General features: G+C 47.2%; 1 protein-coding gene across 1 annotated transcript; it reads left to right on the forward strand.

Moving 5' to 3' along the window:
• The first annotated feature begins 2,001 nt into the window (after positions 1-2,001).
• LOC117879492 (aquaporin-3) lies at positions 2,002-19,732 on the forward strand. The gene is made up of 6 exons (XM_034774716.1): positions 2,002-2,203; positions 12,995-13,121; positions 14,759-14,896; positions 15,229-15,347; positions 16,260-16,477; positions 17,198-19,732. The coding sequence occupies exons 1-6, from the start codon at positions 2,096-2,098 to the stop codon at positions 17,364-17,366; spliced, it is 879 nt and encodes a 292-aa protein (XP_034630607.1). The 5' UTR covers positions 2,002-2,095; the 3' UTR covers positions 17,367-19,732.
• Positions 19,733-20,358: the final 626 nt, after the last annotated feature.

Consider the following 20,358-nt stretch of genomic DNA (forward strand, 5'->3'; position numbering starts at 1 on the left):
ATGAACAAGCAGATTGGAGCAGAGCTAAGAAATGAATGAGAAATAGGAGCTGTGATCGATCCCGTGAGGATCTCATGATGGATGGCCAGAAAGCGACAGGGAGAGACGGAGAGAAACAGAGAGGAGAAGGAACTTTGTTCCTTGAAGGCAAGTTCATAAAAACTTCAAGTGGAACACAAGTCTCCGGGCCTGATCCAGAGCCCACTGGAGTCAGTGGAAAGACTCCCATTAACCTCATTGGCAGCGGATCAGGCCCTGTACCCATGGCAGGGAACGTGGAAGAAAGAGAAATGATAAACCAGGGGTGGCCAAAAGACGCTGCATGGCAGAAGCCCCGAGATCCGTCCCCCCAAGTCTGGAAGGCGGAGAATGGGGGGGGGGACTCCTCGAGCTGCACTCTGTCAAAGAGCCACATGCGGCTCGTGAACTGCGGTTTGGCCACCCCTGCGAGAAACGTTCTTGTGGTTGCATTTTCACCCAGCTGGTTTGACAGCGGTTGAGTCTTTCCTGTGTTCTGGCCTCCTTTTAGTTCCTCCTCTATTACATTTGGAATAAAGGCCCATTAATGATTGCACCCAAAATCTCCACTTCTTCGGTGGAAAGGTCACCGGTGAAATAAAAAACGCCGAGAAAGCTTTGTGCCGGGTGTGGCTTTATGCAGGGTGTGTTTCTGGGGGGGGGGAGGGAAGCAAAGCAGGGGACATTTTTTTCACAAGCAAACTTGGCAAATTCCATTTCTTAGGCCCTGATCCTGCTATTCAGCTCTGGCTCGGAGCCCCCGTGAAGACAGGGATCCACGTGTCGGGAGCATGACTGGGGCCCTAAGTTGGAATTTTTACTACTTAACTAAGAGGAATGAGGCCTAACTAATAGCACGTGGCCTAACGACTCTTTCATCCACGCTGTCTCGAACACGCTGCCCAGGACTACAGAAAGAGGTGGCTGAGATGAAATGAAAACGGGGACTGATGATTCATTTCAGACAGATTCAATGAAACAGGCTGGAATAGTGCTGGTGTAAACCCAGCTCACACCCCCGCATGGAGCACAGCCACTTTCTGGCAGTTTGCTGATTTCATGGTGCAGCGCCACCTAGGGGTGGCTCATGATAACAGATCAGCTCTGGGTCAGGAATCTTTCCTGGCTTCTCTTTTGCTTTCCTAGGACGGGTCGTGCTGAAATGAATGCACGGTACATGGCGCAGTCCCTCAGCCCTGGGGAGACGTGTACGTTATTTAGACATGCCACACGTTTGGCTCTGCGTCCAGATCTGGAGGTTAGAGCTAGGGTTTCGAGTTAGGACCGTTTCTGGACCCAATTCTCACTCCAGTACACCAGTTTGATGCTGGTGTTAGGTACTGAGATCACTGGCCTAAAACTGGAATGAGGGAGTGGAGAATCAAGGCCTCGTTTCCCATGATTTTATTGCAAGAGTGACTAATAATCCCCCATACTGCATAGAATCATAGAATATCAGGGTTGGAAGGGACCTCAGGAGCTCAAAGCAGGACCAACACCTGCTCAAAGCAGGACCAACACCAACTAAATCAATAGGAGCTAAGTCACCAAGAAGCTGACAACCTACAGTCAGCTCTGGTAGGGAGGAAAACAGAATTCATTGTATTGTCAAGAGGTGACTCTGCACATGCAAGTTCAGCTGCTGTGTTTGTATAGGTGGGACTTCTTGGCTCATCTGAATTGAGAGTGGGGCAGATTCAGTTGTATGTGCTGTTGGAAGAGCACAGAAATAATGCAATCAGGATGTGGAGGTCTCTGCGCTGTTCTCCCCCCCGCCCTTCAGTCTCCTTACAGAGCTCCTGACACTCGTGCGTCTGCAGCCTGCTTATATGAGTAATAATAATTTAAAAAAAACAAGCAAACCACCCCCTCAGTCCCATGCTGAGAACAAAAAGTTGCAGTCAAAGAGAGGGTGGGAGGGGTGTGGTTACTTAGGGGCGGTGTTTCAGGGATATCTCAACTTATTTATAAGCAAAGCCAGGGCTGCAAGGATTAGAGTTACACACCGGGCTGAAGAGCTGAAAGCTAGCCAGTCACCTCTGTGCCAAAGCAGGGCTAGAAGGAAATCTCAGCCACGATGGGGAGGCAAAAGGAAGTTCTCACTAGAATTGGAGAGATGCTGAGGATCAGAAACAAACTAGTGAGGCAAGCACTGGCCGAGTGCCTGGGGACCCTGATTCTGGTGGTAAGTCTGCCTTTTACTACTTACGATACGGTTGTGGTTTTTTTGAAACCTTTTTATTAAGGCATAGTTGCAATAAAAACGTTAACATACTACATCGTACGGTCCTTGTTCAGGACCAGGCTAAGATTCCGGCTTGCTGGCTGAGTACTGTTTAATTGCAGTAATTTGGGTGAAAAGCTAACGTGACATGACAAAGGAGTCACATTCATCCCTGGAATTTACACTAGTGATGAAACTGACCAGAGGACTCACGGGGTCTAGAATAGTAAACCCCTGATGGTCTGTGTGAAATGATGTATGAAAGTTGGTAACCAGTCAGTTTTAGAGTTGCTTCCAATTCAGTGTGATGTATGAATCTTTTGAAGTACTGAAAGATTTCACTTTCTGTATGTATTAGCAGCAGAGTAGACCCAATAAGGAGGCACATGTGTGAACAGCAAGTGTATTACTGGAAGGAAATTGCTCTCACACCTCTATGTATTTCTCTGATCCTGAAACTGTCTGAACTTTAAAGAACCTTTCAAGAGCCATCTAAAGGAGAGAAGATGCATGAAGGGGAAAGTTCCTCTTCTTGGATTGTTTTTCTTAAAGCATCATTTTAAAAATGTGCTGGTGTTGAAAGTGTTAATAACAGTTCTCAGCAGCCTGTCCTGGGATCAAGTGAGAGGGGGAATAGCAGGGCTGTTTTGTGGCTCACTGCAAAATACTAACCCAGTCTGACGGGATGGCTGAATGCCTACCTCTGCTTGCCACATGTCTAGGATCGGGGAGCGGGCCCCCATATGTCTCAATGGTAAATAGACACAAATGATTCAGTGCTTAGACCCCAGGACAACAGGTGCCTTGGTGAAAGGGTTCGAACCTGAGTACCTAAAGTTGTGAACCTGCGTCTATAGCTGGGCATTCAAATCAATAAGTGACCCGGTACAGGGAGGAGAGCTGAGCTCCACCACTGCAATCTAAGGGTATGTCTACACCGCAGCGGCACAGCTCCAGTGCTCCAGCTATGCCTCCGTAGTGCAGATGCTTCCTAGCACAGCGGAGTGCTGTGGTTAATTCACCTGTCTGAGGGGCAGTACCTAGGTTGACAGAATAATTCTTCCATCCACCTAGTTGCATCTACATCAGGGGTTAAGTCAACCTAACTATTGTGCTTAAGGGGAGAAATTTTCCACGGAGCTAAGTGTGAACCAGGCCTAATTCCATAGTAGTTGCTAGTACTCAGCATCTCTGAAAATCAGGTCAATGGTTTAAGGGGCTAAATATGGATATAGGTGTCTTGCGCTATTTGAAAATGTTGGCCCTTCCAGATATGGTAGGTAGGTATATAGATGACTCTGCAGACAGGTGTAATTTGCTAGTACTGGCTGGTTAATGTTTGTGCATCACTTTGAAGATATGTGATCAGAGTCTAATCCCATTTACCAAGGTGTAAATCCCCAGCAATTTCATCAACTTCAGCTGAGCTACTGTGGATGGATATCAGTTGAGATCAGAATTGGTTCGGAAATTATTCAGTAGCTGGAATAGCTAAGGGTGGTGGCAGCTTTGAAAAGCTCTGTGCACCTCCAGCCACCTCCCGTAAATGGAAAGACACAGCCTCTTGTATTTTAAAAAGCAACAGGGGCAGAGAGGCAGATGTATCTTCTGTAAATCTCGCTGCTCAAGAGAAACAGTAAAATGTTACCCTCTCTAATGGGGACGCTATGTTTCCCATAGCATAATTGTTGTATCTGCAGAAAGACCAGCTTTCGCAATAGCTACTTGCGACCAAGTGGCCATGCTTTGCTTTGAAAGGATTATTTGGAATAAGGGTGGGCAGGAGCTGACTGAATCATTGTGCAGTTTCTGTCTGTGAATCACCTGTGCTATTTGGCAGGGAAAGAAAATCAAGCTCATTCCAGCTGCTCAGAGCGTGATACAAAATCCCCTGGCATTTGGGGTGTGTGTGTGTGTGTGTTGGATTTGGATCAGGCCCCTCCTGTACAGGAAAATCCATGTGTTCTTCTAGGGGCTTTAGGCAAAAGCTGGTGAAAGTGGCAATGGGAACAACCCGAGGCACATCACCTGTTGTGTTTTACTAGCCCTAATGAGCAGAGGAGGCAAGGCATTCATGGGTCAGTGATTCGGACAGAGCTTCCGGAAACGGTTACCAAAGAAAAGGCAGGATTTAGAGTCAGCCTGGCAGACTCTGAACTCATGCTTACAGAGTTTGTGGAAATGACAAAACACTTTTTTTACAACTCCTCTTGGAAATACATCTGCTGAAGATAGATAGCAGGGCTCTGCCTGTAGGGGTGGGAGTGGGCTTCACACATGTCATGGATTGCATTGGAATCTGGGGTTCGGAGCCAGGAGCACCTTCCAAAGAGATTCAATGCAGGGAGGCTGCTCTGCTCCACACCCCACGCTGTTTCCTGCTTCAGTCTCCCCTCACATTGTTAAGTGTATTTAGAGGCTGTATTTAATGCAGTGGGATCTCTGGCTGTCAGAGAAGAGGCAGGAAAGGGCCATTTCGAAAGGCTGATTGATGATTCCCTTCTTGCTTTTTTCAGTTTGCTCTCAATCCCAGATCATCCCTTGTTCTGGGGTCTGACTGGAACAAAAAGGGCTTGAAGTCAGAGTCTCTGAGAACATTAGCCCGTATTTTCCTTTCCATGTAAGCCTGGCAGAGGGTAGGGTTGGTTAATCCTGGGATAGGAACGGATCACATGCATCTGCCTATGGTCCTTCCCATCCCCAGCTCTGAGCCCACTGACTACCTTTTTCCTCTGAATATACTCAGACCCGTTTCTGAGTCTGGCAGTCTCCACTGGAGGAACAATGCTGTCTGGTGGGAGCACACCCTGGGTAGCTAAGCTGCCCTTATGGGAGTCCCAGCAGGCTGACTCTCACCCAGCTGGTGTGCGGAGTGGAGCATGTGATCATGTGTAAGTGAAATATGTTTATTTTTATAGGGTCATTTTTAACCTTCCACAGAGCCCAATCCCAGCTTCTGTTTGCACCCATAACTTTCATTAACATCAGTTGGGGTTTTGGCTGTGCAAGGGATGTAGGATCAGGCTCAGAGTTGGCTGGATTTGTCCCCATCTCTCCAGGTTTAGTATACATGCAGATTAATATTGAGGGTAGGCTTAAGGTTTGCTCCTGTTCTCACTGAGGTCAAACTTCCATTGACTTCAACAGGTGTAGGACTGTGCACGTAACATTAGACCTGCGCTTTGTAATGGAAGATTTGTGACACCCAAAGGCACCGGGCGTGATCCCAGTTTCTCCCCAACAGATCTCTCGCCTTTGGCTGGCACAAAGATCACAGCGCCAAGAGAGGCACCTTACCCTGCAACAAATGTCTTTGTACCTGGTACAAAAACACTGTACGGGAAGCATGTCAAAAATGTTCCTTCTTCATAGAAAATCAGGGAAATCGTGCAGCAAAAGAAGCCGAGGAAATTAGTTGAACTTACCTAAAGATTCCAGTCACTGCCACCTCTCTTCTCATTTTAGGAGGGGGCGATTTACGCCCCACTGCTTCTGCAGTTCAACACATTATTAAGATCTTTTTTTCCTACTTCGCCTTCCTTCTTGCCTGCTCCAAAGCGCCACCTACTGGCAATAGTTAAGCAATGCAAATATCAAACGAATTTCACAAGTCGGCTGTTTGTATTATTACTGTAGCAGCCAATTAAAAAAAAAAAATTCCATCAGCCCAGCTTTTTCCACCCGGCTTAAATGTAAAAGGGTTGCAACTGGTACATTGCTACAGACCTGCTTTGTTTTAAATACCGGAGCTAGCTAAAAGGTCAGACTTTGTATCCTTCATATCTGGCTGGTACAATAGTTCGGCTCTCTGACGGACTTTGCATGGTGGATTAGCTGGTTTTCACTGTTGTTTAGGCACAAGGAAGGAACAAAGAGCAGTTTTGAATCCGACTCCGTTGGTCATTCTTCAAACAGGACTGGTGTGATGAAAGACTTTACTGTTACAAATTGGAACTTCATGGTTGTAACTATGCCACATGCCATGGAAACCTAAATTTCATAGTGTGACTGTAGGGATAAAAGTAAAGGAGAATCTCCTTCAGTTGTTAGCAGTATAGGGCCAATGAAACATAGTTAAACTGTTCTGATTCCATCCAGTACAGGGCAGCAGTAGTCAGACATACTAGGCAGTTTGTTACACCATATTTGCTTTATATAGGACTTGGAAAGGCTGGTTTGCTTTCAGACTTGCTAAGCATGGCCCTTGCATTATGTTAATATTTTGCTAGAGTTTTAAAAACTTAAGTGTAAATTCAATCAACTTCGAGCACCAGCAAAAATATCACATGCAGGTCGTAATACCACAATGCTGAAAAAGTGGTTGTAGTGGGAGTGTCTTGTGGGCAAGGAAGTCATTTAATGAAATGGCAATAACACCACCTTCCCTCTAGTGCCTTCCATTTGAGGATCTCAAAGCACTTCACAAGCACTAACGAGGCCATCCCCACTCCAGTGAAGTAGGGGAGTGTGATTTCCCCATTTTACAGATGGGAGAAATGAGGCACAAATTAACAGCCTGATCCTGTGCCCACTGTACTCAGTGTCTTCCTTCCTTGCTGCAGGATCAGGCCTTAAATGACTTGACCAAGACATCGTGGGAAGTCTGTGGCAGAGCTAGAAATGGCACTCTGGTCTACTGACCCTTCGTCCTGTGCATTCGCCTTTCTACCACGAATCAGCGGGGAATGGTTGAGCTTGCTTTAGTGGGGAAAAAAGTAGCCTCTACATTCTGTCTTAACAGACTCTTCCAATGCTATTTGTTATAACTTTCTCATATGGGGTGAAATTCACGCCCTGTGCAGGGCGCCAGCCCAAGATCTGCCCACCACATAAACCCCATTTAAACCGTCTTATCTCTTGAGTTCTTCAGTGGTGCATAAGCCTTGGGCTGCGCTTCTGCACAGGGAATGAATTCCAACTCTTATGCAGAAAGACTCTCCCTCATCCCTCTCCCCCCTTTTCACTGGGATAGCTGCTGCAGTACGGCTCTGAACACATTGAATATAACTGTGCTAGGTAGGGGGCAGGCCGACTAGCTGATCTATGTAGCCCGAAGAGTTATGAATTCAAAGCTATGAACGCATATAGATTTGAACTTTAAAAGGAGACAGATTTGAAGCTGAGCAGGGCCCAAAGCCCCTTGCAGCTTCTGCACTGATTCTGCCATTGGAGACTGCCACTGACATGTGGCTCGCAGTATTCGACCGTCATAATAGGCCACTTGAGTTGCTCCCAAAACTCCATGGAGCCAGATTCTGCCCTCAGCTGCACCAGCACCACCCCTCTGACTCACTGCCGCATGTGTAGCTAGGACAGCCATGAAGGAAGCCAAAGGGAGGTTTTGCCTTGACCTCAGTGGGCTTTCGATCAAGCCATGGCTTTGCAAAAGAAGAGTGAACAGGGCGTTAGAGCCAGCTGCAGGATGAGGGCCCCAGACCCACCCAGCCTCACCCATTTGGATGGAGAGTCCCTCGTTTGGGCTCTGGCTTTAACTCTCATTGTGACTGGGCGTTTAACTCTCCTGTGCTGCACGGAGCTGCTTCAAATCTCCCTCATTCAACCTGTCATCACAGCTCAAGAGTTTTCAACAGCCTTATTCAGGCGGCTTGGCTGCAACCCGATCTGAATCTCCTTGCCATTCATTGGTGCAATTATGCTAGATTTACACAAGGTTCATTGCCTAATCCCTGCTCTATTTGCCTGCTGAAGAGAAAAGTTGTTACTCCGCCGATAACATTCCTGCTGGGTCGGGTTGTGCCAATGCTACAAAGCGTTCCCAGATTAATCCAGGGATCAGGGCCATGTAAGTTCAAGAGCAAATACATTCAGGTCTTTTGTGGCTCCTTTGAAGGTGCAAAGAGCAGCCACTGGGCAGGGAAAGGTTAATCAGAGAGCTGTTGTGGAGAAGAATGCCAGTGATTATCCCTTCTTGAGTGTGCAAACAGAGTCACTCTTCTCCGGAGCTGTTTATAAACCCATCGGTTACGTAATCTCCCCAGTATTATTTACCCATTTCTGTTTCCTGCCAAAGTCTTGTACTACCTTCCTTAGTCAGCTCTGGACCTTTCCCATCTCAGGCCTTTCTCTGCTAAGAAAGGTGTGGTTTTTTTAATCTCAGGGCAGGTCTACATGACCACTTATGTTGCTGAAGATTAAGCCCATTCCTTCTTGTCCTACCTTCATTGGACACAGAAAACAATTGGAGTACTTGTGGCACGTTAGAGACTAACAAATGTATTTGAGCATAAGCTTTCGTGGGCTACAGCCCACTTCATCGGGTGCATAGAATGGAACATATAGTGAGGAGATATATATACACATACAGAGAACATGAAAAGATGGGAGTTGTTCTACCAACTCTAAGAGTCTAATTAATTAAGAGAAAAAACTTTTGAAGTGATAATCAAGACAGCCCATTACAGACAGTTTGACAAGAGGTGTGAGAATACTTAACATGGGGAAATAGATTCAATGTGTGTAATGACAACTGATCATTGTCCTCTTTATAACAGCCCTTAATACATTTGAAGACAGTTATCAGGTCGCCCCCATCAGTTTCCTTTTCTCAAGACTAAACAGGCCCAGTTGTTTGAACTTTTCCTGACAGATCAGGTTTTCTAAACTTTTGACTGTTTTTTGTTGCTCTCCTCCGGATGCTATCCAATTTGTCCACAACTTTCCTAAAGTGCAGTGCCCAGAACTGGACACAATACTTCGGCTGGTGCCTGACCAGTCAAATGCATAGATTTAACTTAATAAATACCCGTGGGAGTAAGGTTAATACTTCACTGTGAAGTGGTTTCGTACATTTTATTAATACTCCTAAAATAATCATTTCAATCGTCCAGCGGAGCACAAGGGACATGAAATACAATAGCAGACCATGCGAGAGTGCGTGATGCAAACCTTGATACCGGAGCTTTTTATTTCTATGGCGTGTGTGACATTTTATTGGTAAGGTGAAAGTGCTGGAGCTGGGGTAGCTAGTTAAAGTTCAGCTTCTCCATATTTCACACACATCATCCCTAGTAGCAGGTTGCTATGGAAAACGTCTCGCCATGGCCCTAGTGAATTGCATTTAGAGCCTAGTCGATGGGGCTAGACTCCAATGATGCTCGACTCCAGCCTGAGCCCAGACATCTCCACGGCGAGCGCGCATGTCTAGCAGCTGTGTGGCCACACCCACAGTAAACTGCGTGACAACAAATCATTTGCTGGAGCAGCCATGGTGAGTGCAATTTGAAATGATTCCTAGGGCCAAATGCAACTGATAGAAAGGTGTGTGTGGGTGTGCTGTGAGTGTGTCTTGTGGAAGCCACTGGGATCAAGATTCGGCTTGGTTTGCTGGGGCCCAATAAAAATACAGACATGCACAGCAAAAGCAGAATTTGGCCCTAAATGCCAGCCGGCCTGCCTCTCTTCTGTGCTTGTAGGGACAGATTTTCTCAGTGGCGGATTAGCCATTAGGCTAACGGGGCTCATGCTCAGGGGCCCCAGCCAATTGGAGGACCCTGGAAAAATGGGCGTCCCCATGCCCCGACCCACTCAGCCACCCATCTGGTGCTCCTGCCGGGGAGTGGGGGGAAGCTCCCCAACAGGGGCCCCGGGAGGGGGGACTGCAGGCAGAAGGGGTAGGGAGGGGCCCCCACTTGCTCTGGCGCAGGGCACAACAAAACCTTAATCCGCCTTGGATTGTGTTACACCAGCTTTACCGCATTGGCCCCGTAACCAGGGCCGACGAGGGCGGGGGAAGCCAGTACAAATTACCGGGGCCCGGCAGTCCGGAAGGGGGCCCGGAGCCTGGCTTCCCCGGCTTCCCCCCCTCTCGTCGGCCCTGTTTAGCCGGTCCGCTCTTGCTGGGGGGCCCAAAAAAATTTTTTCACCGGGGTCTGAACCCACCCTCGGCAGCCCTGCCCTTCCCCAGACTTTTGAGCACTCATGCAGAGGTGCCGTGTGGCATTTTGCCTGACTGGTAGGCACTGCAGGGGTTTATCACCATTCATGGGGGAAATGGGTATTAAAATCTCATCCACTGGCAAATTTGGAATTTCTCCAGGCTGAGATCAAAGGGCTTAGTGGGAAATGTGGGATAATTTTGCACTGTGGTTTTCTGCAACCTAAATGTATGTAGATTACTAGCAAACCCCAGCAATTTGCAGGACTGCCAGTTCCTTAAGCATGAGGAAAATAAATATTTGCCTAACAAAATAACCTTGAATAAACGAAAAGAAAGAAAGAGACACACTCCAGACATTACAGCTTTGAATGCCCTCAATCCACTCCCTGTGTGTGGCCAGACACGGCAGCTGAAGGGACCACTTGAGAGAGGAGCACAACAACAAGCTACGGTAGCAACCGAACCTTCAGCTAACATTATCTTGGAAGCGATTTAAGTGTCTGAAAGGAAAGGGAAGATTTTCCCATTAGCTCACTAGCTAGTAATTGTTGGCTTCATAATGCACGTCAGATTTCACCCTCAGTGCTCCACTGAGCACAGACTGGAAAGAGTCTAGTGGTTACTGCGCAGGAATGGGAATCAAGATGCTTGAGGTCTGTTTCTAGCTTTGCCACAGGCCTCCTCCATCCCTGCTTCCCCAGCTGTAATGTCCGGGTAATAGTTCTTCCCCTTCCGCCTAGGGGCTGTAGATCTCTTTGACACCTTTGGTGACAGTCACTCATCAAAGGGCAAAATATTGTAACATGTCTGGGGTCACTTAGCTGGGGCTTCACCGCTGCAATTCTACTGCTCACTCAGTATTTGGTGGGGTTGGTACTCAGAGCCTCCCGGTCCCAAAGCACAGTGCGCTAAAGGAGAACCGCTTCGAGCAGTGCGGGGTCTATGACGCGCAGACGAGGAGATCTCATTCCATCCAGTAGAGGGTGCTCTGCATCCACCCTAGCCAGTTCATCGCAGTACCATTGTAGGTTCCTTTGTTGTTTTCCTTATCTGCAACCTGAGTCTGTGTTGGTGGAGATCTGGGCTCTTTAGTTCAGAGGGACTTAGGTGTGGGAAGTCCATCTAGTGAGTCAACCTGGAGTCTATCTGACCATTCCAATCTTTGCCCAGGAGATAGCAGGGCATGGTGCTTATTTTATTACTCATTCATCAGCTGTCAATTGTATGGGAGAAGAGAGGTTACATGGGTTGGATTCTGGGTCTGATACCTTGCTCCCAGGGCTGGCAGCTGGCTGCATCCTTCAGCCCTAAGGGGGAAGAGCTATGTGTCACTAGTAATGGAAGAGGCTTCAGGCCCTGGCTCTGAGCATCCCTGAACTTTAGGAGGAAGTCAGGATACAAGCTCTGGGTCCTCTGTGTAATTATAAGGAGGGGCAGCCCAACACAACAGCAGAGCCTGATGCTGAGCGGAGCTCATGTTCTGCAGTGTAAATCAGGAATAACTCCACTGAAACCCTTGGAGATACACCGGAGATCAGGATCTCCTCCCGTGGGTTAAATATAAGCGAATGATTCAGACACCAGCAATAGTCTGAAATGGGCTGGGTTGCTAGCGAGGTGGAGCGGGACAAGGAGGAGAGAGAGCCGTTGAGCTCTTGGACATGGGCCGGAAATGAGGGATTGACCCGAGCAAACATCCTTGGGCTGCAGCTCGCTTCCTCCCTTCACTGCAAGCAAACAGCCCTTATCACCCTGCGCAAATAACCGCCCGCTCACCAAATACTTTCCAGTCCCCAGCCCTGGGAAGGAAGAGGCGAGGCACAGCGCCTCTCGCAATGCCAGAGCCAAGGTGTAATTTACGAGGTGCCTGGAATTGAAGCGTTTAATGTCTGTGGTTGTCTTAGGCAGGTTTGTGTTATGTGCAGCATGAAGCCCCCTAAGCAGGTTTGTGGGTCTAGCGTTTGAGCTGCTGTGTTAATACTAGCACCAGCTGATGGTGGACAATGTTCTTACACCATCCAGGCTTTGCCTTGCTGACAGCTGCAGACCAGCACCTGTGCTGCTGGGAACTCCTTATATCAAGGGTATTGTCCTTACAATGTTTTCCAGCCATGTATAGTCATCTTTGCAAATGCCAGCAAACTATGAACTGATCCCGTTTCCAGTCCAGACCCCAAACGTCCACTGATTTCAGTTCCATATAAAGGAGGACAGCAGGCTAGGGACAGTAGGTTTAAATGCATCACATAATGTCCCTAGGTGTGGTAGGCAAGGGAGAAAAGAGAGATGCAGGGCAGAATGGTTGAAAGTTGGAGGTCTTGGGGGGAAGATTTTGATGGTTGGAGAGATGCATCTTGGAGTGGGAGGCTTTGGGAAGGGTTAAGGAATCAGCTAGGTGCAGATAATCAGGAAAGGGAGTTGGTGGAAGCAGCTTTGAGGAAGGATGTACCAACCACTCTGGAGAAACAAGGAGAAGTGGAGACAGAAAAGAGTCTGGTGTTTTAAGAGACCAGGGAATTGGCTAGAGGCAGCAAAGAGGGGCTTGGAGAAGACTGGCAAGCCTATGGAGGATCTTGAAGACCAAAAGGGAGAGTATTTTGTAGGCTTCAGAAGATGGAGGTGGTCAAGTCCCTAGCAAATTCATGACCCTGCTCCCTGGCATTTTCCACCCAAGCCAGCAAGTTTCCCTGCAACCTTTCCCATTTTGTACTGCAGCACAAGTGCACATAGTGGAGTTGGTCACAGACTTGGGTTGGAGAACTCAAGTGGAAAGCACTCAGGAGTCCTTGGCCAGTTTCTCGCTCCTGAAAGAAAACCCACTGGGCCAGTTTTGATCAGTTCTTTTCTTCTTTCAGTTGTTTGGCTGTGGCTCGGTCGCTCAGATCGTGCTCAGTAGAGGAACCCACGGAGGCTTCTTGACTGTGAACTTGGCCTTCGGCTTTGCTGTTACACTTGGAATTCTGATAGCAGGGCAAGTGTCAGGTACGTGGCTTCCACTTCACGGCTTTGCTGCAAACCTAGGGCTCCCTCTTGCTGTAAGCTCCCGGCCATGCGCAGTTGGGGATCCAAAGGTCAAAGAGCATTGCTTCATAGTTAGGGCCCTACCATATCCACGGTCCATTTTAGTCAATGTCCCAGGCATAGGATTTTGAAAATCATAAATTTCATGATTTCAGCTATTGAAATCTGAAATTTCACGGTGTTGTAATTGTAGGGGTCACGACCCAAAAAGAAGTTTTGGAGGAATCACAAGGTTATTGTAGTGGGCGTTGCGGTACTGCTACCCTTACTTCCGCGCTGCTGCAGGTGGCGGCGCTGCCTTCAGAGCTGGAAAGCTGGGGAGCGGCGGCTGCTGGCCGGGAGCCCAGCTCTGAAGGCAGCACTGTTGCCAGCAGCAGCGCAGAAGTAAGGATGGCATTGTATGGTATTGTCACCTTTACTACTGCACCGCTGCTTGCAGAGCTGGGCCCTCAGTCAGCGGCCATCACTCTCCAGCCACCCAACTCTGAAGGCAGCAGCGCAGAAGTGATGGTGGTATGGTATGATATTGCCACCCTTACTTCTGCGCTTCTGCTGGCGGATCACTGCCTTCAGAGCTGGGTGTCCGGCCAACAGCCGCCGCTCTCCAGCCGCTCAGCTTTGAAGGCAGCGCAGATGTAAGGATGGCAATACTGCAACCCCCCCTAAAATAACCTTGTGACCTTTAAATTTATAGCATAGTATAGGGTAAAAGCACACAAAAGACCAGATCTCATGGTCTGTGATGCGTTTTTTGTGGCCATGAATTTGGTAGGGCCCTATGCATAGTTAATAACATAGTTTCTTCTCTGCGTTCATGCAACCGACGAACCCACAATGAGGAGAGAATAGAACCCTTTGTTGGTCATTTGTTTCTCAATACTTCTTGCTCTTTGCAACTGTCCACCCATCCTGTTGCTGAATGCCTGCTTCTGGCACAGGAGACACAACTGAGTGGACACGACTATCACTGTTGGAAGTCAATGGCATAGATAGATAGATAGAGAGATAGATAGATAGAGGGGGTGTATGGAGGATAGATAGATAGATAGATAGATAGATAGATAGATAGATAGAGGGGGTGTATGGAGGATAGATAGATAGATAGAGGAGGATAGATAGATAAATAGATTTAGAGAGAGCAACTTATTCTTGCTGAGAGCCTCACTGGGTCATAGAAATTAGAGATGGAAAAAGGCCTATTAAAGCATCTAATCCTTTCCCCAGTCCCATTCCCTGCAGTACGTCCTCAAGGGCTTTATCCAGTGTGTTTCCCTAAAGACCAGGTATTGCCTAGCTCTGGGCACGTGGATTAACCCATATCTTCCAATGAAGAGGGCCACATATCTGGCCTGGTTTTCAGCAGGTGCTCCTCCTTCAAGGGTTTCAGTGGGGCTTAGAATGCCTATGGGCCTTGTGCTGCTGTTCTGGTGGGTGAATTTGATCCGGAGGGTGTTGTCACACACACAGTCCCAGAGTGCACCAGCAGCTGCGCTTTTTACATGAATGCAGGCGTGTCTATCTGAACGTGTTGGTCCCTTTCCATGTATTCTGGGCCAGATCCTGCACTCAGAACGCACTAACGAGAAACTCTTTCCCAGGTGGCCACTTGAACCCTGCTGTAACTTTTGCTCTGTGCCTCATGGCCCGGGAGCCGTGGATTAAGCTGCCTATTTACATCCTGGCACAAACCCTCGGTGCTTTCTTAGGAGCGGGCATCGTCTTTGGCTTGTACTTTGGTAAGTGAACAAACCACTCGGCTTTTATGCCGTCCCTCCTCACTCTGTTCTCTTACGCTGTGAAAAACATCTTCCTCGTCCAAATCGGAGCATTTTCCTGTGGTTGGGTTGATGGCTATCCTAGTATTTCTGCGCTTTTCCAGGGTGATCCCGCATTCAAAGCCCCCAAAATCAATCGCAGGGCCCCGTGTAACGTCTTCACCTGGGGCAGATGACTTGATTCACCAGATGACTTGTTAGGCTTCCCAAATAACACCCTCTGCCCCGGATTCTGCTGTGTTGTTGAACAATCAGGTGATGACTGACTGACCCAAACCTGTTTCCCATTCCAGATGCCATATGGGCTTTTGGCAACAACCAGTTGTTTGTATCGGGACCGAATGGCACTGCTGGCATTTTCGCCACATACCCGTCTGATCATCTGAATGTATTGAATGGATTCTTTGACCAGGTAAGAGAGTTGGGGGTGCTGGTAAGAGACCTTGCAGGACAATCCTGGCCCTCTCACTCAATTTCAAGAAGAACCATGCTGCGTTTCCTGGGATTTAGATCAGTAATATTCACCAGTCGGGACCCAATAATCCACTGGTCAGCATGAGGATCAGAGTGCAGGGGTATGCCTGGGTACAGGAGGGTTTAATGGTATAGGGGCCACAGTGTGACCTGCACATGGAAACAGACTAAAATTTGGCCAGGACACTAGGGCTAAGACCCAACTCTAGTAAAAAGTGCCCTAGGACCTTTAATGATCACACGAGGGCAGAACCCTGGTTTTATTTCTCTCCAGAAAAGTGGCGTCTTTCAACACACAGTGCCGCTATGCTGGGGCATACCTACAGAAGGAATAGTAGCATGGGGGAATCATGAATATGGATCTCTGTGGTACCTTGGTCTCCTTCTAAGTGTCAACCCTGACTGACCTTGTTTAGCTTGTGAGATCCTAGCCTGAGCTGGTATCACTGCAGGCTGTTAGAGGACTATTTAATGTCCCCCTTGCAGTGCAGTCTCTCCCACTGACGCTGCTAAGAATGCGTCCTTAGACTCATGGGAACTCAAAGACCCAATGTCTTTCTACTCCTATGTAGCCTTACTGAGAAAGAGACATTCTCTGCTCCAGATGTTTCCATGAGGCTATTGTTAAGCGTGGGTTCTTTACTGGACATGTTCCCTTTGCCGTAGTATTCCCCACTTTGTATTCCCTTTGGTGTTCCTTGCGCTTAATGAGATCACATCCTTCACTATGCCTGTTCGTCACTCCAGAGGATAAGTTCTAAACATGCAGCATTTCACCCAGTAGCTGCATGACTTTGTTAAAAGACTGATCAAACCTTAACCATGTCTCTCTCCCTCCTTTTCCTGCTAGTTCATTGGCACGGCATCCTTGATTGTTTGCGTCTTGGCTATTGTGGATCCCTACAACAACCCTATCCCCCGGGGCCTAGAGGCGTTCACTGTTGGCTTTGTGGTCCTGGTTATCGGGACGTCCATGGGCTTCAACTCTGGATACGCCGTCAACCCAGCCAGGGACTTCGGGCCTCGTCTTTTCACCTCCATTGCTGGCTGGGGCACAGAAGTATTCTCGTAAGTGTTTTCTCCATGGCGCGTGGGTTACCTAGATCTGATGGGATCAAGGCACACTGTGGCCAAAAAGTAACTCACCCAAGCACTTCTGGAAGTGGCCATCAGAAAGGGACGCCTAAGCAGTCTCTGCATTTTGAGGCACCTTTGTGTCACATTAAAATTCCTAAAAGGCATTCATCTCCCTGGAGATTTCCTGAGCAATGAGAAACAGCTGGAGCAGAGCCCTTTCCAGAGATCAGAGCTTATGCCCTGGCGTTGCTATTGAGAAGTAGGCCTAGGAGCAAGATGGGAAGGGCAACTGTTCCCTGAACATAAGCTCGTTTGGAGACTGTCGTGGCTATTGCCAAATGGAAGCGATGGGGAAATAACAGGGGCCGGGGAAAGTCCTCTCCCTACTGGCGTGGGTGGGACAGCACTGACAGCTCTCTGAAAAGGCTGCATTCATGCTCACTCTTAAGAAGTCACTGCTTTCTGATAGGGTGACAGTGAAGCCAGAGAGAGCTCCAGTTCTCTGGGTCATTCAAGCACAGGGATGAACATTTTCAAAAGTACCTAGATGACTTAGGTGCCTACATCCCATTTTCAAAAGGCCCTCGGGCACTTAGGAGCCTTTGTCCGATTGAAAGTCATTGGAAATATTCTGAGATGCCCAGGGTTTGGGTTATTCTGGTTGATGTCCCACTACCCATTCCTCATCTCTCATTTTCTTGTGTCTTTCAGTACTGGCATGCAGTGGTGGTGGGTCCCGGTCGTGGCCCCTTTCCTCGGGGCAGTTGCTGGAGTGCTGGTTTACCAGCTGATGATTGGATGCCATGACGAGCCATCTCCCCCATCCACTGAGCAGGAAAATGTCAGGTTGGCCAACGTGAAGCATAAGGAAAGAGTCTGAGGAGGCTGGCAGATATGGACACTTTTCACAGGACTGCAGGAACCAAAGAAGAGAAGGAGAAGAAGGAGAAAGATTCAAGAACAACAAGAGACTCCACTTCTTGAGATATTCTGTCCTAGTTTCTTTGTACACCTTGATGCGTTTGCTTTAGAAATTTGCCCATGAGCCTTTGCCAAAGGCACCGTATAGTCTTATCCTGGTAAAGGGGGGTTGGCAGTGCAGTCAAGTGGTTAGAGCTCAGACCTGACTCAGGCAACCTGAGTTCTAATCCGGCTCTGCTACTGGCTTACTGCATGACCTCGGGCAAATCACTTCCCTTCTCTGAGCTTGTTTCTCCATTGGCAGGGTGGGGATGAGGAGACCTCCTCACACGCACCTTTATAAAGGGCTTTGAGATCAACAAATGAAAATATCTAAATGCAAAAGAGAAGCGGGCGGTTGCAGTCTGCTGTTGAATTCATTCCTGGTGTAACTCCACTAAGGTCAATGGTGTTACACTAGGGATGACCATAGCCCATTAAATCTGTAGTGCATGCCATTAATAGCATAGCATTCAGATCCACATCAACCAGGCTTAGCCTGGGTATAACGTCACAATAGAGAGAAAGCAACAATGCACCGGACTTTAATTTTGTATTAGGACAAAACCTTGACAAGCCCACTTCACATGGATATTTGATCCTTAGCGTTCACTGGGTCATTGAAGACAAGATTTAGGAAAACACTAATCCACCAGAAGCTTGCCTGGGAAAGCTGCCTTCCTGAATGCATTAGCGATTCTTACTCATTAGAGAGGCTTATACAGGATTCCAAGCTTATAGTCATGTTTAATTGAAAACATGGTGCTTGACTCTCGCTAAGGCTGTGTTTGTTCAGGTAAATTTCACATTAGCTTTATGTACATAATGCCAGGACAGGGAAGAGTTAATTCAAGGGTGACATAAGGGAGCTGTCTTGTCACTGACCTGCTTTCCAATACTATCATTGCATTTTCAAAGTACAGTCATGTTGACAGAGAAATTCCAATGCCCATGTTATTAGAACATTTTTGATGCCCATGGCACCACGATGTAAGAGCATCTCAATTCCCATGGTGCCACGTTGTAACTCCAATACTCATGGCATCATGTTATTCGATTGTCTTTGAGATCCAGGATGCCATCTTGGCAGATAATCTCTAGTTCCCATTGTGCCATTCTATTTGACCTTCTTTGGTACCAGTGACAGCATATTGTCCCTCTCTGATTCCCAAGGCATCATATTATTAGAGACCCCTTTGATAACTGTTCCTTTAATGCGTGAATTCCTTTTAATAGGTTTCTCGTATGCAGTACATATTTACAGTCAGTAAAACTTTGTATTCTTTCGTGCTTTTTTTGTGCGTGTCGATATTGAGATTGTAAAATGACTGTGTCGATTTTATTTTGTTTATTTTTAAACCATTTCCAGTAAACGTTGACACTTGGAAAGGCATCAGTGACAATAACATGCCTGTTAAAGTGCTCTCGCCCCCTTTCGTCTCTTGAGAATCTGTAAAAGGAAAGGGAAATTTACCTGTATTGGGCATAGTAGCTGAGTGCTACCTTCATGCTGTATTCCTTTCCTTCTGAATTGTATTTTAGAGTGCTAAGGTGAAGTTATGCAAAGATCAGGGATATGGGAGGGACCTTTTGCAGATGTAAAATCATGCACCTACTCTTGTTAATACAAAAAACAAGAAGCCAACCCATAGAGTGCACTGGGAATTGGTTCACAGATTTGCTGAAAGACAAGGAAAAGCACAGGATGAAACGAACCGAGGCTGGCTTTGAACACCCTTTAGAAATGAAGAGCATCATGTTCTTGCTTATATCAGAGGAGCAGTTATAGTAGAGGAAATAAACAGAGCTTTCTTTGAATCTCAGCTCATTTCAGTCTAATTTGGAAGAGATTAACCCTATTCTAGGTGCATATGCAGATTCCAGGTCAAGAAATGTCTGTTCCATGTGCAACAAAGATCCGTATGGCAACCCTATAAGGATGGCAGATTAGAGAGTGGTTTAGGCTACACAAAATCTTAGTACACGGTTTTAGAACTATTAACTAAAGAGGGAAAAGGAAGTTGCAATGTTACATTCAGATGGCACCTTCAACAGCAGCTGGCATTCCTATCAAGTTGTAGTCCTGTTTGCACTCATGTTAGATACCTGGAAAGAAAATTGTTGGGAAAGCTATTCTTTTAGTTTGTGCGTTACTGTCAAAAATAGAGTCCTCTTTCCTTCTTTCATACTTCAATGTCAAAACAATGAGTTCTTTTGAAGATACCTCTTCACCACTTTGTTCAACTGTAAATGTCCTCGTAAGCTTTTGTAATAAATTTATTTTGAAATAAGAACAAAATCTACTATTATAAAACACTTTTTTTTTAACAGTGAGGATAATTACTGGAACAGATTGCCAATAGTTGTGGTGGATTCTCCTTCATTTCGAGTCTTAGGCCTGGTCTACACTGGGGGGGAAGGGGGGGAAGAGGGGGGAATCAACCTAAGATACACAACTTCAGCTATGAGAATAGCATAGCTGATGTCAACGTATCTTAGGTCGACTTACCTCGTGTCCTCTCAGCACAGGGTGGACTGCCGCTGCTCCCCCATTGACTCCACCTTCACCTCTCACCGCGGTGGAGTACAGGAGTCGAGGGCAGAGTGATCGGGGATCGATTATTCGCGTCTACACTAGACACCATAAATCGATCCCTGATAGATCGATCACTACCCGCTGTAGTGTAGTGTAGACGTACCCTTAGTGAAGACTGGATGTCTTTCTGAAAGAGATGTTCTAGTTAAACTGCAAGTTATCAGACTAGATGCAGGAATCACTGGGCCTGGGTTACACAGGAGGTCAGATTGGATGAGTGTAAGAGTCCCTTCTGGCCTTACAATATATGAAATCTGGGAAAGTGAAGTACCCAAGTATTACCTTTCCTTTCCTGACTTTCAGCCTGGTTTAGAGT

The sequence above is a fragment of the Trachemys scripta genome, chromosome 6, assembly GCF_013100865.1.
Source record: "Trachemys scripta elegans isolate TJP31775 chromosome 6, CAS_Tse_1.0, whole genome shotgun sequence".
Classification (NCBI taxonomy): Eukaryota; Metazoa; Chordata; order Testudines; family Emydidae; genus Trachemys; species Trachemys scripta.